The 27,274-nt window shown below is 47.1% G+C and overlaps 1 protein-coding gene across 1 annotated transcript in view; it reads left to right on the forward strand.

Annotated features, from left to right (window-relative positions):
* Window positions 1-27,274, forward strand: part of ryr2a (ryanodine receptor 2a (cardiac)) — a 957,985-nt gene that overhangs the window by 424,749 nt on the left and 505,962 nt on the right. The window contains exon 9 of the mRNA XM_085980259.1: window positions 2,020-2,116. Within this exon, the coding sequence (XP_085836385.1) occupies window positions 2,020-2,116 (97 nt within the window). The remainder of the gene's footprint in view (window positions 1-2,019; window positions 2,117-27,274) is intronic.

The following is a 27,274-nucleotide window of genomic DNA, read 5'->3' on the forward strand; positions in this document are numbered from 1 at the left end:
GCTTCTTCGGCAGCACCTCCCAAACCCACGACCTCTTTCACCTAGAAGGACAAGGGCAGCAGGCACATGGGAACACCACCACCTCCATGTTCCTGTCCAAGTCACACACCATCCTGATTTGGAAGTATATCACCGTTCCTTCATCGTCACTGGGTCAAAATCCTGGAACTCCGCCCCTAACAGCACTATGGGAGTACCTTCACCACACGGACTGCAGCAGTTCAAGAAGGTGGCTCACCACCACCTTCTCAAGGGCAATTATGGATGGGCAATAAATGCTGGTCTTGCCAGCGACGCCCACATCCCATGAACGAATATTTTTTTTAAAAAGTGCCATTGTAGCTCCGCTTCATCAGTTGAGGGCATAATCGAGTTATGCTATCTCTGAAGCCTGACCTGCGGAAGATCTACCAAAAGGGGACGGCCTGCTCATCACTGTGAAATGCACTACAGCATTAAACTTTGACACGCCCAGATCCTTTCAAGCCATTCTGGTGACATTTGGCGCATTAGTCAGACTTCGATTTACCAATGCACCAAGCAGGTCACAAAAGCCTTTTTGCCAAACGGGAACACTTTTGTCCGTCTCCCTATGGAAAGAAGGAGATGGTACGAGAGAGAGAGCAGCAGCTTTTATCACGTGGCAGGCTTCCCCAATATGCAGGGTCTCATTGATGATACACTGGTTGTCAGAAAAGGCCCTGAACAATAGCCCCATGGCATATATGAATAGGAAAGGCTTTGATTCCATCAGTGTGCCAATGATAACGGACCACAGCAAGAGAATACTGCAGCTGAACGGGCAATACCCTACCAGCAGCTTTGATGCCTTTACTTTGTGCCAGTCCACCGTGCCAGCACTATTTCAAGGATCCCTGAGCTTGAACACCATTGAGGAACAGCCGAGCAGAGGCCGAAAGAAAATCTCTCAAGACTAACGACCACCCAAAACAGTTGGCGTGCTGCAGCAGTGATGCTGCTGTCTGTACAGGTCAGGTAGGTGCAGCTCTACCGAGGTGTTGAAAATGATCAGCATCAGCTGCATCCTGCGTAATTTTGCAACACAGGGAGGGGAACCCCTTCACCCAGAGAGCCAGGAAGGTCAGCTTTGGCAAAGGAAGAAGAGGAGGATGGAGAGGAAAGTGAAATGGATGAGGCTGATCGGCAGCCAGAAAGACTGGCGCATCACTCGTTGATTGACAGGACTTTCACTTAAAAGCTGCATATGGTCCCCTTTGTAACATACTGTACCCATTAACAACATGCTGTGCACAGTCACTATTACCTTTACTACCGTCCCAGTCTGTATCCTACCACCTGCAACAGTCATATGTCCCTTCAGATGATAAATTTACAGTAATTTCAAAAGCAGATGCAATCATTTTTTTCCCCTACTTACAGCCTGTGTCTGTGCTTCAATGTTTAGCTCCTCGGTGAGTGTCCCTGGCGAGAGCATAAGGTGTGTGTCATCAACTTCCTCGTCCTTGTGCCCCTTCCAAGTGGAGGAGCACAAAATGAGGAAGTTGATGACACTTCCTCGGAGGAGCAAATGTGGTGGCAGCTTGCTGCTCCTTAATGGGAGCTACACGACTCCTCTTCCTGCCAAGCTATGAGATGGCCCTGCAACTCCCGCTCGCACTCCAGCCCCCGCACTGAAACACACCTCCTTTCCACTACCTGCCTCTTCTGCCGTTGTCTGAGGAGGAAAACTGAGTTGAGCAGATGGGTCAGCACCCTGAGAGGTGGATACCCAACTGCTAGGTGCAAACCCATGGCCACCACTAAGGAGTGTGAAACTCCCCATTTAATTAAAAGGAAAGTAGTTTCACGCTGCAAGGATATTGTACTGATGCCCAGCCACATCAACTGAGGCCCTTGCAGAACTTATAAAATTTGAACCCCATAAGTCCAAAAATACAGTTCTTGCGACTGCCTGCTTACTTTTGTTTTTTGTTGAAAAAAAACAGTATGTTATTCATGTCTCATGTTGAGAGCTGATATAATCTTCTCTTCCACTAGGATATCTAAAGGGAGGGGATGTGTTGAGGTTACTACATGGACACATGGATGAATGTCTGACTGTACCTTCAGGAGAGCATGGGGAAGAACAGCGCAGGTAATTAAGGTGGACAAACTAACCATCCATTGGAGTTCTGTGGGAAACTGAAAGAACATGACGTCTAATGGAGTTAGAATGAGGCAATGCCATGAGTTGTATGTAAGGGCCTGTCAAACACACATCAAAGTATTTCAATGAAAGAATTCAATGTTTCTTTGTGGGAAAGGTAGACATGGGTCTGTAAGTGCCTTGGGACGTTTTTACTATGTTAAAGGTGCTATATGAATGCAAGTTGTTGTTGAGTTGATGAAGTGACAGCAGTTTTAAATTTCAAGGCCTGGATACTTCTGTTGTCAATAGGAGAGAAACATTTTTTCCCCCAGATATCCTAGACAGCAGAACAAGATGGCACAGGTTCACGGCTGTGAATAGCACATTTAGGACAGGTATCGGGAAGTATTTCTCTACACAGACGGTGATCAAGAGCTGTAACAGGTTACTGGGAAGAGTGGTTGAGGTATAGAAAGAGAAATAAAGAGAAGGAAAGAAAGATTGGGTTAAAAGAGTGGGAAAAGAAAGACAGAAAGGAAAAGTAAGAAAAAACATTTTTTGGGCAAAAATTGTGTCGCGCCTGACAAAGTTAGTGCCCCCCACGCCCAAAATTCAACGGTAGCACCCCAAGCAGGAGGCGGGGAACTACTGGAAGCGCTCCCCCTCCCTCTTGGGGCGCTCCAGCCCAATATCGCGGCGCTGTGTGCCGCAGCACCATACACGCTGGCACATCGCGCCACGGTACTGCAGGCCTTCCTCCCCTTATTAAAGGGGAGAGGCCTTGTGCAGCGCGACCTGGGGCCCAGCTGGGCCACCAGGGATTTGGGTGCCGGCAAAAGAGGAGTGCTGGGCTGCCCGATCGCGCGGAGGGATGACAGAGGGGGCAGGTGCTGGCAGGCGACCAGCAAAAAGAATGGCCGCCCGGCACCTCCCCTTTACATATCGCCGCCCCGGCCGCACGTATGCCCCCCTGACCCTGTCTCACACAGCGTCTGGTGGTATGTCAGGGGGCGCGACCGAAGTTTGCGCTGGGGCGCTGTGCACGGCGATGACGTCATCGTCGTAGGCACAGTGCCGCGGGGCGCTACCGGCTACCACCGCCGCTAACCTCCTGCTGAATTTCGTGGGTGGCGTTAGCAGCGCCGCACCTGGGCGCTAGTTGCTATGCGCCCTGTTAGCGCCCCCTTAGGGTGCTAACGGGAGGTGCAAAGCAACCGAATTTTGCCCCCTTAAAATTTGAGCATTTCAATATCTCTAACAACAATTTACTTCATGCAAGAATAAGACTCAACAGTTTAAATTGTTCCCTTTCTGGCTGAAGAGATTGATTGGCATTGCATTAACAATTATCATGTTGTTAAAGGGTATTTACACTACTAATTACAAGCCCTAACTTTCTGTGGCGAATATAATGGACAATGGATGCGCAAATCCAGCAAGTTCTTAAAAATAACATGAAGGTTAAGGGCGAGATGTCGTTTGTGCGAGGCAAACCGCGGAGTGGCGTCAATCGACCGGCAAGTTCTGGAGATTTACAACTCACGCCGTTGCTCTTCATCCCCTAAACTTGCTAGCAGATTTGCGCATTAATAACGGCGTGTGTCGGTCTGAAGGAAGTTACAGAGATAGGGAGGGTGAGGCAATGAAGGAATTTGCACATGAGGATGAGAATTTTAAATTGGAAGCATTGGGTTAACAGGGCTAATATAGGTTAACGAGCACAGGGGTGACGAGTGAGCGGGACTTAGTGCTGGATCGGACACAGTCAGCAGAATTTTGGATGAGCTGAGGTTTATGGAGGAGAGCAGGCTGGCCAGGAGAGCATTGGAATAATCAAGTCTGGAGGTGACAAAGACGTAGATGAGGGATTCAGTCATAGGTGGGTTGAGGCAAGAGCAGAGGCGGTCAGTGTTATGGAGCTGGAAATAGGTGGTCTTTGTGATGGAGATGATATGGGGTCGGAAGCTCAGCTCGATATCAAATAGGATGCTAAGTTTGCAAATAGTCTGGTATAACCTGACACAGAAGCCGAGGAGGGGAATTAAATAAGTGGCGAGGGCACAGAGTTTGTGGCAGGGGCTGAAGATGATGGCTTTGGGCATCCTATTGCTTAACTGGAGGAAATTACGGCTCATCCAAGACTGGATTTTGGAAAGGCAGTCCGACAACACAGAGGTACCGACTGGGTGGGTCGAGAGAGGTGGTTGTCATGAGCACACATGTGCAACCTGACCCCACGTCTTCAGATGATGCCACGGAGGGGAAGCATGAAGATGAAGAGGAGAAGGGGGCTAAGAATAGTTCCCTGGAGAACCCCAGGGGTAACAGTGCAGGGGCTGGAAGAGAAGCCATTACTGGTGATGCTCTGGCTATGATTGGATGAGTGAAACCTAGTGAGAAAGACTTGCATTTATATAGCACCTTTCACAGCCACCGGACGTCTCAAAGCGCTTTATAGTCAATGAAGTACTTTTGAAGTGAAGTTACTGTTGTACTGTGGGAAACGCGGCAGCCAATTTGCCCACAGCAAGATCCCCCAAACAGCAATGTGATCATGACCAGATAATCTGTTTTTGTTATGTTGGTTGAGGGATAAATATTGGCCAGGACACCGGGGATGACTCCCCTGCTCTTCTTCAAAATAGAGCCATGGGATCTTTTACGTCCACCAGAGAGAGCAGACGGGGCCTCGGTTTAACATCTCATCCGAAAGATGGCACCTCCGACAGCGCAGCACTCCCTCAGCATTGCACTGGAGTGTCAGCCTAGCTTTATGTGCTCAAGTCCCTGGAGTGGGACTTGAACCCACAACCTTCTGACTCAGAGGCGAGTGTGCTACCCACTGAGCCACAGCTGACACTTGTGAGGGCAGTCATGCTGAGCTGGACGACGGAGGAGAGGCATTGGAGGAGGATGGTGTGGTCAACCGTGTCAAAGGCTGCAGACAGGCCGAGAAGGATGGCGAGGGATAGTGCTCCGTGGTCACAGTCACAGAGGATGTCATTTGTAAATTTGGTTTGGGCCGTTTTAGTGTTATGGCAGGGGAAGAAATCTGATTGTAGAGATTAAAATGTGGAGTTACGAGAAATATGGGCACAGATTTGGGAGGCGATCATATGATCAAGCACTTGGAGAGGAAAGGGAGATTGGAAATGGGGGTGGGAGTTTACAAAGACGAAGGGGTCAAGTGTGGTTTTTTTTCGAGAGCGGGTGATGATGGTGGTTTTGAAAGGGAGAGCAACAATACTTGAACCATTTACGGTATCAGCTAGCATGGGGGCCAGGAAGGGAAGTTAGGTGGTCAGCTGTTTTAAGGTCATGGGAGCAGGAGGTGGGTCTGATGAACGAAGTGAGCTCGGAGAGGGCATATAGGAGAGAAACTGGAGAAAGACGCGGGTTCAGGAAAGGTGGTGGGGGGAATGTGTGGGGACGTTTGGCTCGTGAGGCAAGCGGAATGAGGGTTACAGCAAAGGCAGCTGAATGTATGGGCTCAAATTTAACATTTTAAATCAGGATCTAATGTGTGATATGTTTCTTAAAGGTTTTAAATAACCTATTACAGGTTGCAGTCTCCATTAACAGGTTGAAGGCATGAGATTAAATTTTAATCACATGCTTGCAACCTTTTAATGTCAGATTCAAGCAGCCAAACAGAATTTGATGTGGTTAACTGGCAATTTAAACTTAAGCAAGTGAGACAGGGATAGATATAATGCAGGGCTATTATACTTATCCCTGTCTCCCTGTCTAGCGATTAACTTGAAAACAAAAACTAGAGAAGAAAAACAAAAGAGGCAAGATTAAGTTAACTGCAAACTTCTTCTTGTTGCACACTGAGACTGCCTTGTACGGCGCAGATATGTCAGCCTAGATCTTGTGTTCAAGTCTTTGATTGGGTCTGTGAACCCATAACCTTCTGACTCAGAAACGAGAGTGCTGCCAACTGAGCCACAGCTAACACCTATCCTTGTAACGTGCTGACACTGTATACTATGGGCCATATTTGTTTTCAGAGATTGTCCCTAATGTGAAAAAGAGGTGAGAAGCCGTGTGGAAGGGACAGGGGGTTGGGGTCCTCAGCATCGTGTTGGAGTGAAGCACCTTTTAAGTGGAGAATCAAGTGGGCTCTGTAAGTGCCACTGCGTGGGTTTTCTTACTCACTTATTTAATTACCCTGTCACATCTCCAACTTTTTCCAGTTCTGACAAAGGGTCATCGACCTGAAACGTTAACTCTGTTTCTCTCTCTACAGATGCTGCCCGACCTACTGAGTATTTCCAGCACTTTCTGTTATTATTTCAGATTTTCAGCATCTGCAGTATTTTGCTTTTGTAATTAATTATCCTGTTGGTTGTAGGATCTCCTTAATTAAATATCCATTTGGTTTTAGGATGACCCAGATTGCAGGGATTCTCAAGAGTTCACTGCAGCAAATATTACTTTGCTAATTCAGCATTTTAATTTAGTGTTGCGATTCAATTTGATCTGTTTTGCTGGCTTGCTATTCTTCCTGGTTAACACATAATTATGCAATGCCTACCACCTTCTACTGTCTAAGGGCATCTTGAACTCTTGATGAAGAAACATGAACATCAGTATTTCAAGAGGAATATGATTAGTGTGTTTTTTGCCTTTTAGATCCCAATTGTATCACATAAGATATGCAGTGAGGAATTTTCACATTTAAAGAGAACCGCATAACAAGCCAAAGGTTAATGTGTTCTTGTTTAAACATGTTCATTTTGGTGTGCAACAACAAAAACTAATCAGCAAGTTATTACTGTCCAAAAAGAAACAGTCTAAGAAGATACTGGTGATTAGAAGCAAATTAAGAAGTTAATGGGCTGGATTTTACCAGCCCTGAGGAGGCGGGTTTAGAGGCGGGACTGTTGGGAAAATTTGAAAAAATGACGGCGGGTTCTGATCCCGCCATCAACCTGCCTCCGCACAACTTTGCCAGAGGTGGGCTTGCAGAGTCCGTTTCGGTCGCGCCTCCAGGCGGTGGGATAGGCCCTTAAGGCATTTACCTACCCCTTACCTACCTCTATAATCCCATTTTGAGAGGCCTTTCACATTTTCCCACATTTCCCGCGTGCTGCACGTCTCCCCTGAAACACGCCAGCTAATCCTGTCGGGTTCACAAGTGGCTGGCTTCCTAACAGCTGCAGCTCCACCATAAAAACGGAGCTCTCAACAAGGATCAGTTGCAGGTGGCAGAACTTTGTTTTTTCAGGTCTTGGAGAACTTTTTGCAGGTCCACTAATTTTGGATATGGTGAAGCAGAGATCCATCTCCAGTGTGACCTCCTGGGGAACCCTCTCCCCACATTGACTGAGCGCTTCCTCAACTGAGGTATCTACCAGCAGCATGGGAACCATTTATTTCCTTTCCTCCTGGACCTCAGATTCGGAGGAAGAGCAGCCGTGGCAGCAGCAGAACCAGGCACAACAGCAGCAGCAGCAGCAGCAACAACAGGAGCGCCAACCTGCTGCTCACACACCTGATGGTGCACAGGGCAGAAGGCGCCAGCGCAGGGAAGCACGTCGCCGCAGGAGATACCCCCAAAACAGGGTTTACAGGCTGAGGATGAGCTTCCTCAACATGACTGAGCAGCAGTGCCAAAGGAAGCTGAGACTTTCGCGAGAGGTAGTCGGTGACATCTGCGCAATGCTGCACCAACACCTGGAGCCCAGAGGAGCGGGTGGACACCCCTTACCAGTGGCTGTAAAAGTCACCACCGCACTCAACTTTTTTGCTTCAGGCTCCTTCCAGGGATCATCAGCGGCATCTCCCAGTCGTCCGCACACACTTGCATCACGCAGGTTAACCGATGCCCTCTTTGCAAAGGCGCACAATTACATCCACTTCTCCACGGATCAAGCAAATATAACCGCACGCGCAGTTGGCTTTGCAAATATGGTAGGCTTGCCAAGGGTGCAGGGCGTCGTAAACTGCAAGCATGTGGCTCTTAAGGCACCCCATCACAAACCAGCTCTTTTTGTCAACCACAAAGGTTTCCACTCTCTAAACGTGCAGCTGGTGTGTAACCACAAGAAGGACATTTTGCATGTTTGCGCCAAGTACCCTGGCAGTTGCCATGACTCGTTCATCCTGTGGCAGTCTAGTGTGCCTCCGCTCTTCAATCCGCCAAACCAACTTTCGGGATGGCTACTTGGAGACCAGGGCTATCCCCTGAAGATGTGGCTAATGACACCGTTCAGGAGGCCATCGAACGAAGCTGAGGAGCGCTACAACTCCAGCCACATTTCGACCAGATCCCTCATCGAGCAAACCATCGGCTTGCTGAAGATGCAATTCAGATGCCTTGATCAGGTGGAGCCCTGCAGTACTCAGCAGCCAGGGTCGCCAGAATTGTCGCGGTCTGCTGTGCACTGCACAACATCACACAGCATCGTGGCTTGCAGCTGCCTGAGGAACAAATGGCTCAGTGCATAGCCTCCTCAGATGAGGAGGAGGAGGAGAACGAGAATGAAGACCTTGCGGATGTGCATCAACCAGCTGCAGCAGCACGCGAGCACATTGCTGCCCAGGATGCAAGGGATGCACTCATCTTGGCCAGATTTGCTTAAGTTGCCCATTCAAACACATGTGCCTGGCACCTTCTTGCCAAATCATAGACAGTGGACCAGAACCTGTGGCTTCTTATCACTCTGACCACCAACATGACAAATACAATTCGCCCTGAGCCCTCAATGTGGAACTTCCATTTCTGAAATGACAGAGTCCAGAACTTCAACAGTTTGCCATCACTTCATCATTTTAATACATTGACTAAAGGATGGCATTTAACAATTAAACACAACAGAACTCCCAAGTTAACTACCCTTGTGACTACTTGTGCTTTATCTTCCTCTTACGCGTGCTCCTACGTTGTGCTTCCCCTGTGGCTTCAGCAGATGTGGAGGCCCCTTGCTCACTGTTATGCTGCTCCTGTCTCGACACCTTTGGCAGACGTCCTCTGGGTTTGCGAGCCTGTGAGGGCTTGCCAACAGTCTGTTGCTCCTGTGGCTGTGCAGGGGCTGAGACACCCATCTCAGTTGGGTGAGGACTCTGGTGGGGCTCTGACCGAGGGCTCCGCAGTGGCATGGGAGTGTGAGCACTTGGAGAGGAGCCCCCACTTCCGTGTTGTCTGCCACCAACATCCCTCTCATGGGTCGGCCCCACTTCAGTGCTAGCAAGTGGCTTGACAGCACCTTGCTGCACATCAGGGAGGCCATGAGGACCCATTTCTGCACTGGCAGTCCTACTCCAGAGGACTTCCATGAAGCTCTGGTTTCTCTGATCAATAGCTGCCCATCGCTCCTCCAGAGATGTCAGTCTATTCTGAACATTCACCATGTTTTCCACACTCTGGCGACTTAGCTCCTCCATGGCCGTAGCCATCCTCTCCTCTACCGTAGCCATCCTTTCCACGGAGGTAGCCATCCTTTCCACGGAGGTTGCCATCCTTTCCGCGGTGATGCATTCATGCGCCAATGCCTCCACAAAGGCTCTGATCATGTTAACGTTGGACTCCTCCATCCGCTCCACACTCGCAGTGACCCTGGAGACAAAACCTGCCAGAGACTCCTGCACCTGTTCCTGGAGTTCCAGCCCCGCTATCCTTCTGGATGGACCTGGAGGCACAGGGTTGACATGCAGCTGAGCAGAGCTGGGAGTGCCCTGTGGCCTCCGACGAGGACTCTCCACTGCTGGCCCTGTCTCCACCATCTGCTGATGCTCACTTGTGAGCTGTGATACAACAGGTGACAACACTACTCTATGTCCCGAAGGTCCCACCGAGGCGTGCGTTTCTGAGCTGGTGCTGGGTGCATTTAATTCTGCTGATGCTGCGCCCCAGAGATTGCAGGTTCCTCTGAGAAGTCTTCTGGCTCAGCCTCTTCCTCCTGAACAGTGGGGAAGGGGGCTTTCGATGGTCCTGTGAGGGAGTAAAGACATGAGTTAGACATGTGATATAAATGTTGCATGCACATGGACCTGTGCAGATGATCATAAGTCAATCTGTTTGAGCATCAGAAGCCATATCAGTCACTCATGCAATGTCAATGAGAGAGAGATGCAAAACTATTCTGTCACTAGCTTGCTCTGAATGTGCCCGTCTTTCCGTCCCCCACTTCCACATCCTCCTCGGCGCCATCGATCTCTAGGGCCGCTTCCTCAGCGCTGGTGAGATGGGCTATTGAGGGTGGCCCTCCTCTGATCTTCGCCCTTTCCCTCTTATTGTGGGCTCTCTTTTCCTGCAATGAGGGGCACAAGTGGAGTTTGAGTGACAATGATAGAGTGAGTATAGATAATCCATAGCATAGATGCTTAGAAGGACACAAAGATGGAGTGAGTTCCCAATACTAAGAGCCCTCCCTGTGTGTTGTTAGTTGTTGTCATAGCATAACAGTGATAGGGAGTGTGAGGACAGCATAGTCGAATATTTAAGCGATTGTGTACATAGAGAGAGAGGGAATGGTTAAGGGTGCAAGGGATGTAAGGGTAAAGTGGGATGTGTAGGAGTAGGTTGACAATGCAGAGTGCTGGTGCTGAGAGGAGATGGGGAGCAGAATGAGGGTAAAGGTGATGTTTACTCACTTTGCTTGTTCAGACAAGGTCATTGAACCTCTTTTGGCGCTGCAGCCAGGTTCTGCTGCACATCGATCTGGAACTGACCTCCTGAGCAACTTGCAGCCACACAGCTTTGTTCTGCTGAGGAGGTTTTTTCCTCCCAGAGGATGGAAACAGCAGCTCCTTTTGTGCTGTGCATGGAGGGAGTCATCATTAAAATGTGGTGAGGCCTTGGGCCTTGAAGTCGACATTCCACTAGCTCCAAACCCAATGAAGAGAAGCAATCACAAGCGTATAAGCTGAAAATGAACCAAGGCTGCTTGGAGCCCTTAAATGCAGCTGGAGAAATGATGTCATCAGAGGCGAGTTTCTGGCCCAATAACTAATTGGGCCAGGGGTGCGCACACGCTGGGAATCAATTGGCCAATTACGGCAAAATAGCTAAAAAAAAAGCCCGCCTGACAGCGGAGGTGGGAGCGGGACCCACCGTCAACCTGACCTGCCCCCAACCCGCCACCAATGGCAAAATCCAGCCCAATGAGACTGTTTTAATGAGTTTGGTTTAAATAGAATTCACACTCAAAGCATTTGTGCTTTGCTCAATGTGTTACAAATTCAATTGTGGTTATTTGTTTAGTTTACTGATTTCCTGTTCAGTGAGGGATTTCAACTACCTTGATATTAATTGGACAGAAGAGGGGATAAGGGAATGTGTACAGGACTCCTTTCTAACCCAATATGTAAAAAGGGAGGATTCGCTATTGGATCTAGTAATGGGGAATGGACCAGAGCAGATAAGAGTAAAGGTAGGGGAACATCTAGGCAATAGTGACCATAATATAATACGCTTTGAATTGATAATTGAGAAGGACATAAGTATGACGAAAACCAGGGTAATAGATTGGAGAAAAGCTGATTTTGAGGGGCTGAGAATAGAACTTGGGAAAATAAAATGGGCAACAATATTGGCAAACAACGATGTTAAACAACAATGGGAAACATTTAAAATGGTGTTCAACAGAGTGAAGGAACAATATATTCCACTGAAAGGAAAGAACAAACTAAACACGAATGAGACTCCTTGGATGAATAAAGCCATTAGGGAACAATTGAGGGTAAGGAAAGACGCATATATTAAGTACATAGACAGTAGGGGAGTGCATGATAAAGGGAGAATACGAAAAGAATCGGAGAGAAGTCAAAAAAACAATGAGGAAGGCAAAGAGGAACTATGAAATTAAATTATCAAGGAACATAAAACAAAATAGTAAAATATTTTACAGACACAGCAATAAAAAAAGGAAGGTTGGGGTGGGAGTAGGGCCATTAAGGGATAGACAGGATAATACCACAGGTAACGATAGAGAGATGGCAGAAATATTAAATCATTATTTTGCTTCAGTATTTACCAGCGAGATAGAACAGATGGACATGACATTGGATGATGAGGTTAGTAATGAGATAAGTGCATTTAAAATAAAAAGAGGGAATATATTAAATATACTAATCAAACTCAAAGAGGATAATACCCCTAGTCCGGATGGATTGCATCCATGCATTTTAAAAGAATCTAGGGAAAAGATAGCAGAGGCATTACTATACATATTTAATAATTCATTAGAAAAAGGTGTAGTGCCAGAGGACTGGCAGATAGCTAACATAATACCTATATTTAAGAAGGGGGATAGAACATGTCCAGGGAATTATAGACCAGTCAGCTTAACATCGGTGGTAGGAAAAATAATGGAATCCGTACTGAAAGAGGAAACAGAAGAATATCTAGAAACCAAAAACATAGTAACGGATTACAAAAGGGAAAGCCTTGCTTGAGCAACCTCATTGAATTTTTTGAAGAGTTAACAGAGAGAGTAGACAATGGTAATACCTGTACAGTAGATGTAATTTATGTAGATTTTCAAAAGGCCTTCAATAAGGTACCCTATAATAGACTGAGGAACAAGGTCAGAGAATGCGGAGTCAGGGGACAAGTAGCAGAATGGATTGCTGGCTGGCTTCAGGACAGAAAGCAGAGAGTAGGAGTAAAGGGTAGCTATTCACAGTGGCAGAAGGTGGGTAGTGGTGTTCCACAAGCATCAGTGCTGGGACCACTATTGTTCACAATTTATATTAACGATTTAGACTTTGGAATCAAAAACACAATTTCTAAATTTGCGGATGACACCAAATTGGGGGGGGATAGTCAATACTGAGGAGGACTGCAACAAATTACAGGAGAACATTAATAAACTTGCAGAATGGGCATAGAATTTGCAAATGAAGTTCAACACAGATAAATGTGAGGTATTACATGTAGGAAGAATAGGGAGGTCCCTCATCACTTGGAGGATGCAAGTCTAGGTGGGGTAGAGGAACAAAGAGATCTCGGAGTACAAATACACAAATCAGAAAGTTGCGACACAGGTTAGTAAGGCCATAAAAAAAAAGCAAACCAAGCACTAGGTTTATTTCTAGAGGTATAGAATTGAAAAGTAGGGAAGTTATGCTAAACTTGTATTGAACCTTGGTTAGACCACACTTCGAGTACTGCGTACAGTTCTGGTCGCCATATTATAAAATGGATATAGAGGCACTGGAGAGAGTGCAGAGAAGATTTACAAGGATGATACCAGAAATGTGAGGGTATACATATCAGGAAAGGATGAACAGGCTGGGTCTCTTTTCTCTTGAAAAAAGAAGGCTTGAGGGGTGACCGAATAGAGGTCTTTAAAATATGAAAGGTTTTGATAGAGTGGATTCAGAGAGAATGTTTCCACTTGTGGGGAAGAGCATAACTAGAGGCCATCAATATAAGATAGTCACCAAGAAATCCAATAGGGAATTCAGAAGAAACTTCTTTACCCAAAGAGTGGTGAGAGTGTGGAACTCGCTACCACAGGGAGTGGTTGAAGAGAATAGTATAGCTGCATTTAAGGGGAGGCTGGACAAGTGTATGAGGGAGAAGGGAATAGAGGGTTATGCTGATAGATTTAGATGAGGAAAGACTGGAGGAGGCTTAAGTGGAGCACAAACACTGGCATGGACTGGTTGGGCCGAATGGATTGTTTCTGTGCTGTATATCCTATGTAATCCTATGAATTGAGAGTACTCTGTACGAAGAATCTTGGACTTGGTCCCACAGGGTATTATCAGATATTGCTTGTACCTCCATTCATGATGGCAGAACATCACCTCCTGCTGTAGCAGTGGATTCTAAGTAGTCACCCTGCCCATGGCCAAAAAAATGGTGATCGGTGTCCAGAGACAGCATTTATGTTGCTGCTTTGATCCTGCCACCTCTGGTGGTGAAGTGAATGAACTGCTCCTCCACAGCCCTCAGTGACGCTTCATTTATTTTTTACATGGAATTACACAGCATTTACAGCACAGAAACAGGCCACTTTTCGATCAGCTAGGGAGCGGCACATATCACAGCAGGAACCTAAAAGCATTTGGGGGGGTGGGGGGGAGGCGCGATTTCAAACTTTTGCCCGAAACAGGCGTGAAGTCAACGGTGCATCTGTGGCACGCACCTGATAATTCAGTGGGAGGCCTAAACCGTTTTTTAGGTAAGCTGCCCAGCCCTCAATGAGTGTTAGCTGGCAGCTCCCCAAACTGTGGGTGGGGGTGGGTGGTGGGAGTACAAAATATGTCAGCTCCATGAGCTGTGAGTTGGCAGTAAAAGATGGCGTCAGGAGACAGACCAGAGGGGATGGTGGGGGGTTGGGCAGCGGGAGGGTTGGGGTGTGGGGGGGGCGGGGGCTGGTGGCGGGGGTTGCTTATCCAGCGGAGAACTGCAGGCAGCAGTAGTTTTGTGGTCTCCTGGCCCCACAAAAGTTTCCTCAAAAGATGTTCTACGCCATTTTGGAGTGGACTCCAGTGGTTCTTTTTAAGGATCATTGGTGGAGCTGCTCACTGTCCACTACAGTTGGATGGAAGCTGCACCATCTGTACTTGAAAACTGCAAGCAGGGTCCTACAACCCCGATTTGCATATGCCAGCAGACCCCGGCCAGTGTCGGGCAGGTGTGCTGTGCATCCATTTACAGGCCCGCCTGAAAATCGCATCAAGCAGGCCTTGGATGCCCAAGGGGGGGGGGGGGCCGCTGTTGTTTCCCAGCCATTTTCGACTGTCGGTTACCTTGTAAACAGGGCAGCCGGCAGTTGGAAACCGCCCCCATAGACTCCAAACAAAATCCATCTGAAGATACAGGGCTGGATTTTGTCAATGGGGACGTGATGGAGGCGGGACTCCCACTTTTTGAGTTGTAGCCCCGCCTCCATCGACTTGTGGCCAACCCAAGCTATTTTCCCTTGATTGGAATTAAGGGACACCTGGTTATTGGTGACGTCAGCGATTGACATTTCATCTGTCAAGAGCTTTTGACAGATGAAAAATCAGCATTTGACGGCTCTGTGAAGCTGTCAAACACGGACAATCTGTCTTCTAACTTGAGTCCTTCTACTCAGACTCAGTTAGAGATCACTCCAGACCAGAAAGCAGAGGCTGCAGCTTTTGACAGTTCAGCGGCCATTCTGCTTTCTGTGCCGGTGAGCTGAGGGACTCCCGAGAACTGAAGGAAGGAAGCCTACAGGAGAAAGTAAAGGTAAGTAAAACTTATTAAAACACTTTACACTTACCTCACACACTTACCTCTGCACACATGCACCCATCACTCACCTGCACAACGGACATCTCGACCCCTCCAACCCATTCAGACCGACGGTCCGCCTCACTATCTTGGCGTGGTTCAGAGCCATCAGGAAGCCCACACTTCAGGGCTAAAAATAGGGATTAGGCAAAAAACTGCCTGTTAACTACCTGTTAGCAGGCAGTTAAATGGCACTAATCCCCTTCCCGCCTCGGGGAGGCGGCTCCCAGCACAGGTCGGATACCCGCCTCCTGGGACATTGGCACGGAGGCGAGTTGGGGGCGGGATGGGTTCCTGCCCCCCGATGCTGCAATTTTCCCACTGCCGTCTCCAAACCCGCCTCCACGGGGCTTGGAAATTCGAGCCCACAGTATCTACGTATTTAAGCTCCGAGTAAATACTGGAGTTTCCTATTCACTATTCTATACTGAGCTCAAAACTAGCTACATTAATCAATGTTTTAGAATGACTAGCCGTGAGTTTGCACTTACGACCCAGAGTAGTTCAGCTTGTGTGCCTGTGACCTTGACTGTGAACCTACATGATAAGAAAATAACTACCAGTGTGAGGTCTTGTTTCTCTATTATGAGGGACGGGTTTGCTGCGATGCCCTTGGATATTTTCTCCCCTGAAAGCATTCTTGTTTCACTGAAAGCAGAAATATACGCATGATTGGTAGACAGAAGCCATCTAAATGTGTGTATAATCCTGTCTTGTATATTTAAAAGTAAGAGCTCTGAGAAAGTTGCATTCAATTGGAAGTCTGTAGATTCCGTGCGGCGCGCTCCCTCATTTACTTTTGCTCCTACCACTCCTACAAATGATAATGGAGTATCGATGGCGTCTCTCAGGGCTCAGAAACATGTGGGTCTTTTCTGGTGTCAGGTCTGTGGAGTACCACAGCGGGCTGCTGATGGTCGGAGAACTGCATGTCTGCTGTTGCTGGCTCACCATCAGCCTAAAAGTATCTTTAGTCAAACAGGAACTGGTCTTATCTGTCTGCCCCCTCCTTTGTCCGAGAGGTGTGATACAACTTCAGACAGAAATAGGAGCTGATTGAATACATTATGCTTCACTAATCAGAATCCTGCGAGCATGCCCATTCTTCAGTGGTGTGTCACTATTATATTAGCAGTGGAGCAAGTACTATTTGTCTTGTTTTGCACACTTTGTACAAAAATAATAAACTGCAGGACAACGGAGTATTACAGTTTAACTCTTTTATTAAGCATTAGGTCTGATCTTATTCATAACAGCTCCAGGGGAAAAGCATGGCATTAGGACCCCTAGCCTGGGTCTTCAAAACAATAGTAGTCCTTACAGATGCCTGCAGGCCAATGACAACTCAGCATGTGATCACACGTGAATATAATGGCCCAGTAATTCCTCTCTGAACGCGTGAGTACGGTCGGGGTACTCACACGTCTGGCCGGAGGAAATGCCCGTGTTCAGCATGCACAGCGCATGCGGGGAAAACCGGCATTTCCAGTCCTCTGAACGAAGGGGTTCAGAGGCACAGCGCGTGCGACTGCACAGGCAGCGCTTGCGCAGTGAACTTCGTCGATTTCATTCATGGATTCAGTGAGGGTAAGTCCTTACAAGTTACACTTGAAAAAAGCATGTGTAAAGTTGCTCCAAGGCTGCGGAGGAAGATATATTTTATCGTGGAGCTTCTGAAAGGCAATATTTTTGTTTGGGAAAGGGAGGAAAGTTATTTTAAGAAATGCTGAGGTAAGTTTTAAAGTTTAAATTTTTTTTTTAAAACGGGTTTTCAGTACGGTAGGTAGAAGGAGCAATTGTGGCTGTGTGAATTGAATGTGAGAATGAGTGTTCTAAAATGAGTAATGTAACATTTCCAACACTTTTAAGAAAGAAACTTTTCATCAGTAATAAGTAATTATGTATGTATATCCGCATATATTCCTTTACGTATATGTATGTATGTTTTATATTCCTTTACTTATGTGTATGAATATGTTTTTAATTATGATTTTCCAATAAGTTACTTTCTCTGAAAGTCATAATTAAATACATACATTCATACACATAAGTAAAGGAATATATACATACACGCAAAGGAATATATACAGACATACATACATAATTACTTAAAAGAATATATTACTGATGAAAAGTTTCTTTCTTAAAAATGTTGGAGTCATTTTCACATTTAATAAACACAGCAAATTCAATTCACATAGCCACAATTGATCCTTCTACCGACAGTACTGAAAACCCGTTTTAAAAAACAAAAATAAACTTTAAAACTTACCTCAGCATTTCTTAAAATAACTTTCCTCCCTTTCCCAAACAAAAATATTGCCTTTCAGAAGCTCCACGATAAGAAATATCTTCCTCCGCAGCCTCTGGAGCAACTGTACTCATGCTTTTTTCATGTGTAAGTTGTAAGGACTTGACCTCACTGAAAGCATGAATGAAAGCGGCGAATTTTACTGCGCACGCACTGCCTGTACAGTCGCACGCGTTCTGCCTCTGAACCCCTTCGTTCAGAGGACAGGAAATGCTGGTTTTCCCCACATGCGCTGTGCATGCTGAAAACCGGCATTTCCACCGGCCAGACGCGTAAGTACCCCGACCGTACTCGCGCGTTTGGAAGGGAATTACTGGGCCAACATTTTACATGTCAATAAAATGAAAAATTTAAAAATTGCACGATTTGCCCCCTCGCATCTGCGACTGAGGGTCCAAGGAGGTGCATTGCGCAAGAGGTCATCGTCGTACGTATCCTCACACTGTTCCCTTTCGGGAACTGTATGAAGTGGTGGAAGGATTTCTGGCCACGTTAATACTCCTTCCGTGACCATAACCATCTTCATACCAGCCATTAGGGTGGTTAGTCCTATGGCGTGAGGGTTTTACGGGCTCCCACAACCCATCTGAGGGGGGGGGGGGCCACCCACACCCGCGGACGCAAATATCCCGCTGGATGTCCACCCAGAATTTATATTTGGAGCTCCGACTCCACTTGCCGGGACTGTCTGGAGCGGGGTTCGAAACCCTACTCCTTCTGGCCCAGCGGCGGGGATGCTTACCGCTACGCAAAAGGCCCACTCCGTGCAAAAGGTGACACCCATACGTTTCCTGTGCCTTTTCCCTCCCCGTGATTGGAGCCCTATGCTGCCACTTGAAAGACCAAGCTATCATCTGTCCTTTTTGCGGCGCCTTTGACTTCTCATTACCAATGATGAGCAGGCGCTGTGCCTCCACCTCGTTGAGGAGATTGCTGAGGTCATCATTAGTTCAATTGTGAGTTCTTTTAATGCCGTGAATTGTGCTCATTCCAGCCATTTCACGTTGCTAATCGGATTGGGCCTTTGGCGTAGCGGTAGGATCCCCGCCGCTGGGCCAGACGGGGTAGGGTTTCGAACCCCGCTCCAGACAGTCCCGGCAAGTGGAGTTGGAGCTCCGGCTCTAAATCCTGGGTTGACATCCAGTGGGATATTTGCGTCCTTGGGTGTGGGTGGCCCCCCCTCCTTGTATAGCTTGTGGGAGCCCGTAAAACCCTCCTGCCATAGGACTAACCACCCTAATGGCTGGTTCAAAGATGGTTACGGTCACGGAATGAGCGTTAATCACGGCCATAAATCCTTCCACCACTTCATACAGTTCCCCAAAGGGAACAGTGTGAAGACACGTATGACGACGACATTGCTAAGTAAATAAATGGAATTAAAAAAATTCTTTTAGGGCTTTTAAAAGTCTTTAAATTGCTTTAATTCTGTTTAAAACTACTTCAGATTCTTCAAAATAATGTAAACGTTTTTAAAAGTTTATAAAAGTTACCAAAAGCTTCATAAAAATACCAAAAACCTATTTAAAATGCTGCTTTGCATGTAAAAATGCTTAGCAGCTTGTGAGAAACATTGGGGGCATGTCCTATTAAACTGAGACCTCAAGGGGCGTGTCTCAGTTGCACAGCACGCTACAGGCTTCGCGCTGGCTGCACTCCTGGGCGGCGTGACATCAGACGCTGCCTGGGAGTCAACATTTTAAAACAGCAATTCCAGGCGTCCCTGAAGCTCAACGGCCGGCACGTCGGGTAAGTGCATATCGGGGGCTTGCACGCGCGGCAAGCCCCCGACCCGAATTTCTGGGCCAATAGGTATTCCTTATAGATGCCTGCGGGCCAATGATAATTCAATATGCAAATGTTACACTATTCTCAAGGGTACATGTTATTATGTCCGTGAATGATTGAGACATGGACAGCAGGAGTTGAACAAAACAAGTCTTTACTGATGGAAGTCAATAGTGAAACTGAAAACAACAGAGGCTCACTAGCGCCTTTTATACAGGGGTGGTCACTGCCGGTACTGCAGTCTGAGACCAGTTATTCTCTTAAAGGTACATACACAACAATTCCTCCCCTTTTAGATAAACAGTACATAACATTCATTTAACAACTAAATGATAACTAATTACAATCACAATTACGGTTGCTAGATACATTGGTTAAGTTTAAGCAATTATAAGTTCAGTCTTTGAGGAGGCTTCCTGATTCTGTCTGGATAACGCCTCTTTGGGGTATCAGGTTCTTCTGACAAGGTTGAATCAGGATTAATGTCGTTGTTTGGTTCATCTGCTTCCAATATCACCGATTCTGCGGTAGCTGCAATTGGTACGTCGATTTCATTGCCAGGTGTATCAGATCGTGGTGTGCAGTTGACGTTTTCCAGTGACTCTAGAATCTGGTCAGCATGGCGTCTTACAATGCTCTCTCCAACGTCCACGGTATACATGAGAGGTCCTTGCCGTATACAAATCGTTCCTGGCTGCCATTTCTCAGTGCGGTAGTCCCGGGCCAAAACTGGTTGACCTATCTTAAAACTCCTGGTCGGTCTTTCATTCATATTCTGAAACTGCCTGTTCTCCACATCTCTTCGGACGTTTGGCTTAACCAAATCCAAGCGGCATCGTAGTCTTCGATTGAAGAACATCATGGCTGGAGTTTGGTTGGTAACCGCATGTGTCGCATTCCGGTAGGCAAACAAGAAGTTGTCCACCTTGTGTTGTAGGGGTATATCTTCATTACACATTGCCTTGATAGCCTTCTTGAATGTTTGAACAAGCCTCTCGGCCAATCCATTAGTGGCTGGATGATATGGGGCAGATGTGTAATGCTTAACACCATTGTTCTTTAAGAACCTCCGGAACTCTTCAGACACAAACTGTGGTCCATTGTCAGAGCAAATCTGTTCAGGCAGCCCATTCCTGGCGAATATGGTTCGTAAAACTGTGATAGTTTTTTCCGTGGTGGTTGAGGACATTTTTATTACCTCTGGCCACTTTGAATGTGCATCCACCGCAATTAAAAACATCGAGTCCATGAAGGGACCAGTAAAATCAATGTGCACCCTTTGCCATGGAGATGAGGGCCACTCCCATGGATGTAGAGGAGCTTGTGGTGGGGCGTTTTGGACCTTCTGGCATCCTGCACAGCTCTTGGTCATCTCTTCGATTTCTCTATCGATTCCCGGCCATCACACAAACGCTCTGGCTAAGTTCTTCATTTTTACCCCACCCAGATGACCCTCATGAAGCTCATTGAGCACTCTATCCATCAACTTAGGTGGAATTACTACTCTGGATCCACACATCAAGGTTCCTCTGCACACTGACAGCTGTTCTCTTCTCGGCGAGAATGCTGGCAGCAGTGGTTCGCCATGTGCTGGCCATCCCTTCACCGTTAAATCATAGACCCGTGATAGTGTCGGGTCATTCCGTGTTTCCTTTTCTATGTTTGCATTCGTCACAGGGAGACATTCGACTATGGTCGAGTGGAATAACTCCATTGGATCCACTGCAAGGTCTTCTTCTTCCACCGTCGGCAACGGTAGGCGCGACAATCCATCAGCATTCCCATGCTGTTTAGTTCCTTTGTACTCGATGTCATATTGGTGTGCCCCTAGGAAAAGGGACCACCGCTGCAGCCGTTGCGCTTTCATTATCGGTACGCCCTTCTGAGGGTTGAAAATGGAGACAAGAGGTTGATGATCGGTTAGTAGAGTAAATTTTTGACCGTGCAGGTAGTGATTGAACTTCTTCACCCCCCACACTAGGCTGAGGGCCTCTCTGTCAATCTGGGCGTAGTTACGCTCGGCAGAAGTTAACGAGCGTGACGCAAAAGCTATCGGCCTCTCTAAACCATCAAGGAATTTACGTGACAGTACCGCCCCAATGCCGTAGGGAGATGCATCACATGCCAGTCTGATCGGCAGTGCTGGGTTGTAGTGAGCCAATACTTGCCTTGAAGTGATTAAGTCCTTACTCTTCTGAAAGGCCCGCTTACAATCATCGCTCCATTTCCATGCTACCCCCGTTCGTAGCAGGGCGTTCAGTGGGTGTAGAATTGTCGACAAATTCGGCAAAAACTTATGGTAGTAATTCACCAATCCGAGGAATGACTTCAGTTGCGACACATTTTCAGGTGCTGGGGCCTTAACAACCGCTTCAATTTTGTCAGGGGACTTATGTAACCCCTCTTCATCAATCACGTGGCCACAATACGATATCTGTTTCTTAAAAAACTCGCACTTGGGGCGGTTGGCTCGTAGCCCATGTTCCCGTAGTCTAGTGAGCACCTGTTCTAGGTTGTTAAGGTGTTCACTCTCATCTTCACCTGTCACAAGGATGTCGTCCAAGTAACACTGAGTCCCCGGAATCCCTTGCAGGACTTGTTCCATCGCTCTTTGCCATATCGCCGGAGCCGATGCTACTCCGAATACCAATCGATGATACTGGTAAAGACTTTTGTGAGTGTTTATCGTGAGATACTTCCTAGAGGACTCTTCAACCTCCATCTGCAAATATGCTTGTGCTAGGTCAATTTTTGTAAAACGCTTCCCTCCAGACAGTGAGGCGAAGATGTCTTCTATCCTTGGAAGAGGATATTGTACTGTGTGAAGGACTGGGTTCACCGTCACCTTGAAATCCCCACAGATGCGAATCTTCCTTGGCTCCCCGGACTTATTGCTTAACGTTTTCTTCATGACAGGAACGATGGGTGTCGCCCACTCGCTCCAGTCGACCTTAGACAACACGCCTGCCTTCTCCAGATTCTCCAGCTCTGCCTCGACGGCTGGGCGAATTGCATATGGTACCGGTCTTGCTTTGAAAAACTTGGGAACTGCATTCTCTTCTATTTTTATCGAGGCGGTTACGCCTTTAAGCGTGCCCAGTTCTTGTTGAAATACCTCTTTGGCGTTAGCTAAGATTGTTGACAATCGTCCAGAGTGACGTCTTCATCTTTTTTACCGTCCACCGTCATTGCCTGAATGGAGTGCCAATCTAAGTTTATCTTCCTGATCCATTCACGTCCCAATAACGGTGGTCCACCATTTGGCAGTATGTAGAGATACAATTTCCATATTTTCTTGCCGTTGCATTCGACAGGCACCCTTATTTTTCCTCTGGGGTATACTTTTTGCCCCGTATACGTCGTCAAGACGATGGATGTCTCTCTCAAGGGTATGTGTGAGAATAGCCGCTCGTAGTCTCGTCGATTCATGACGGTTAGCGCTGATCCTGTATCCAATTCCATTTTAACTTGGGACCCTGCTATCGTGAGGGTGACCCAAATGGTTCGGTGATCCTCTTTTGCGATTACATTGTGAAGTTTGAGACAGCTTAGTCTCCTGTTCCCGGATTCACTATCGCTCATCTGGTCTTCGGAACTACTGTCCGTCATCTTTTGTACTTTCTTGTACGGTCCCTTAGTAGCCTTTTTGTTGTCGCTGGTCTTCTTCCCAGACCTGCAAACTCGTGCAATGTGTCCCATCTTTCCGCATTGCCTGCATATTTTGTCTTTGGACCAGCAGTCCTTCTGGTCATGGTTAGTTCTGCCGCAGCGATAACATTTTGCAAATCCCCGTGTCATTTCGTGGGTGCCATATTCCTGTGGCTTTTGTTGAATTTCTGCAGCTCCCCTGGCTGCTGCTTCATACAGTACTGCCACGCTGAAAGCCTTATCTAGCGTCAGCTCTTTCTCTGATAGTAACTTCTTCTGTGTTCCTTCACTCAGGAGTCCACAGACAAATTTGTCCCGTAGGGTATCTGCCAGTCCTTCTCCGAACTGGCAGTGCTTTGATAGCTTGCGTAGTTCCGTAAGGTACTCAGCATTGCTCTCATCTTTATGCTGAGTTCTCCTGTGGAATTTAAATCTTTCTGCTATCAACAGCGGTGCAGGGTTTAGGTGTTCCTGTAGGACAGCAACAATTTCGTTAAAACTCTTCGCCTTCGGTTTGGCTGGAGTAATCAGGTCCCGCAATAGGCCGTACGTTCTAGCGCCCATTAAGTTTAGCAATACCGATGCCTTTTTCTCCTCAGCTGTTTCATTTGCCTCGAAATATACCTCGAATCTTTCCACATATGTGGTCCAGTCCTCTATTGTATTATCAAAAGCAGTGATACAGCCAGTCTTCGGCATCTTGCAAATCTAAAATGGCGCCTCCCGCGCTTTGCCTTCTTCCCCGCTGATTAAGGTGGCGCCTCCTGCGCTTTGCCTTCTTCCCCGCTGTTGCTAGCGCTGCTTTCCGCGGTTCCCGTTGCAACCTGCAGCTCCTCGCGGTTTCTTGCGCGTTTTATATTTCTTTTTTTATTATTTTCCCGTCGTGGAACAACCCTGTGGGACTCTTGCCTCCCTCTTCTCGGGTCTATACGCAGCCCGGCTTCGTAGCACCGGCCGCGCCCTGTGTGCTCCACCCTCTCTCTCTCTTCCCGACAACGCTGCTCGACCCCGTTGCAAGCCACCCGCTCGAGTTCGCGACCGCCGCAGCCCAGGAAGGATCAGTGTACTACCTGCCACCAGCCCGATTAGCTGAAGCACCGTCGACAGGAACCAGGCCCCGCTTCCGACAGCTTCTCCAGCAGTCTTCAACTCCGCTAACACAGGGGCGGATGCCCACGGTCGACGCCCGTTTCTACTGCCTCTTACTTTCTTTTCTTTCTGGCCTCGACCTCTGCTCACTTCGCTGCAGGAATGGATCCCAGGAGGTGGTGCAGACTGTAGGTAAGTTCGTATCTGCTCGTCGCCAGTATTATGTCCGTGAATGATTGAGACACGGACAGCAGGAGTTGAACAAAACAAGTCTTTACTGATGGAAGTCAATAGTGAAACTGAAAACAACAGAGGCTCACTAGCGCAATTTATACAGGGGTGGTCACTGCCGGTACTGCAGTCTGAGACCAGTTATTCTCTTAAAGGTACATACACAACACATGTGTTAACCCGTTATATGTGCCTGTGGTTGGTTATCAAGCATATACTTTATAAATAATGGTTCTATCTCGAAGAATAATTGGAATTCAGTATTTTGTATTTTAAATGTGTAAATATATATTCTGGTGTTTTGGGCACAAGTTCAATTTATCAGCCTGTGTGCTTCAGTCTGTCGTGGGACCGGACCCCATGACCTCCTGACTTAGAGGCAAGAGTTCTGCCAACTGAGCCAACCTAACAGTTTAAAAAGTCGCGATTTGGCCCATTGAGCCGCTTACCATTTTTATTGGACTTACCTATTATAATTCCAATCTCCTTTCTCAGTGAAACATATGAGTCTGAGGGGGAGTGACAGGGCAGATGCTGAGAAGCTGTGGCTCAGTGTGTAGTATACTCGCCTCAGAAGGTTGTGGGTTGAAGTCGCACTCCAGGGACTTGAGCACATAAATCCAGGCTGACGCTCCAGTGCAGTGCTGAGAGAGGTGCTGCATTGTCGGAAGTGCCATCTTTCGGATGAGACGTTAAAGATCCCATGGCACTATTCCGAAGAAGAGCAGGCGCGAGTTGTTCCCGGTGTCCTGGCTAATACTTATCCCTCAATCAACATAACAGAAACAGATTATCTGGTCATTATCACATTGCTGTTTGTGGGAACTTGCTGTGTCCAAATTGGATGCCGCGTTTCCCACATTACAACAGTGACTACATTCCAAAAAGTACTTCATTGGCTGTAAAGCGCTTTGAGACGTCCGGTGGTCGTGAAAGGCGCTATATAAATGTACGTCTTTCCGTTTCCCCTGTCTGGAGAGTCTAGAACTAGGAGGCATAGCCTCAGGTTAAGGGGTCAGCCATTTAAGACTGAGATGAGGAGGAATTCCTTTACTCAGAGGATTGTGAATCTTTGGAATTCTCTACCCCAAAGGGCTGTGGATGCTGAGTAAATTCAAGGCTGAGATAGATAGATTTTTGAACTCGAAGGGGAATCAAGGGATATGGAGATCGGGCAGCAAAGTGGAGTTGAGGTTGATGATCAGCCATGATCTTATTGAAAGGCGGAGCAGGCTCGAGGGGTCGTGTGCCCAACTCCTGCTCCTATTTCTTATGTTCTTGTGTTCTTCCCTTTGCCGCTTTAATTTTGTGCTTGGCTTTTGGTGGTAATTAAGTAGGAAATCTGTTTTACTTGGGGGTAAAATTCAACTTTGGCGCGGGCGCAAAATGGACGGCAGCGGATCGACTGCCCGTTCTACACCCCGCTCGATTCTCCTTTCCCCGGCCCCCCACTGTCTTATTTACTAGATCCACGTTGCATTTACACAGCATCTTCACACCAGTACCAAGTTGTTTCACTTTGAACATTTGTACATTTATGATTACATTTAGGACGCGACTGCTGCCGACCAAGTTGAAGTAGTTGCGCGCGCGGTTTCAGTTTTCTTTTTTTTTCGGTTGTTCGCCAACTGAAAAGAAAATATCGTCACCATCACAAAGAAAATGCTTCCAGAGAGAAAGAAGGCGGGGTGGGTGGGGGGGTGAAAAGAGATCGCTGCGGCCGAACAGAGCCGCGTCAGGAAAAGAAGGTCTGCGCCAGCCAAACTCAGCAAACGTCCATTTTTATTCATTTTCTTCTCCTTTCCCTTCACTCGGAGCTCGCGCACCCGTACAAATAAATCTCCGCAACCCCCCCCCCGGGAAATTATTATACATTAATACTTAAACCAACCCACGCTATTATTATACATTATTATTAAACCAACCTAGAGCTCCATAGATTCCATAGATTTAGGCATGTGATATGACTATTATTATACATTCATACTTAAACCACCACAGGTTTATGCGCGGAACACTTCTGCGCAGCTTCCGGTCGTCGGCAGCAGTCACTCCATTAAATTTAACATCTTAAACACTTATACAGTGCTGTTTTGGGAGCCATACAGGAAGCATGGGTTGAAGGGAGGGGGAACATTGTAAAGCGAGCACTTTACAATGGTTATCTTTTATTAAGAAAGCCATAAAGATATCGAGAGTAGCATGTCAAGCGGTCTTAATACATAATGAGCCTACTGCTACAAAGTTATCCTTTTCCTGCTGCTTCCCTTTTGCTCATTGATGGGTCTAATCAAATTTGTAGCAGTGATGCATCACTGTCAGTTGGATCTGAACTGTATTGCTCTTTATCTGAGTAGACTCATCAATGTGGTGCAAAAAACATTTTTGAGACTATAAATAAAATCCTTAATTCTGTTTAGTAATACCAAGGGCTTTTTGCAACATAACTAGGAATAATAAAGTTATATTTCTCCATTGACCAGCAACTTAAAAACATAACGCTGGCCTGATTTTTACTTCAGTCGTCCTGATGCGACTCCTCCATACATCAGAGCTAAGCTGCTTTTTTTTAATACTCCAGTTGCAGGGTTAGTGTCACCAACGAGGCACAATTTTCTACGCGCTACAGGTGCTATCACGTCCATGGGGTAGACTGGGTGTTTTCAGAGTGCTCAGCTCCTCAGCTGTGGCTCAGTGTGTAGCACACTTGCCTCTGAGCCAGAAGGTTGTGGGTTCAAGTCCCACTCCAGGGACTTGAGCACATAAAGCTAGGCTGACATGCCAGTGCAGTGCTGAGGGAGTGCTGCACTGTCGGAGGTGCTGTCTTTCAGATGAGACGTTAAACCGAGCTTCTCTACCACAGAAGGCAGTAGAG

This window comes from Somniosus microcephalus, chromosome 3 (genome assembly GCF_052327205.1).
Source record: "Somniosus microcephalus isolate GS21.2 chromosome 3, FLI_Smic_1.0, whole genome shotgun sequence".
Lineage (NCBI taxonomy): Eukaryota > Metazoa > Chordata > Chondrichthyes > Squaliformes > Somniosidae > Somniosus > Somniosus microcephalus.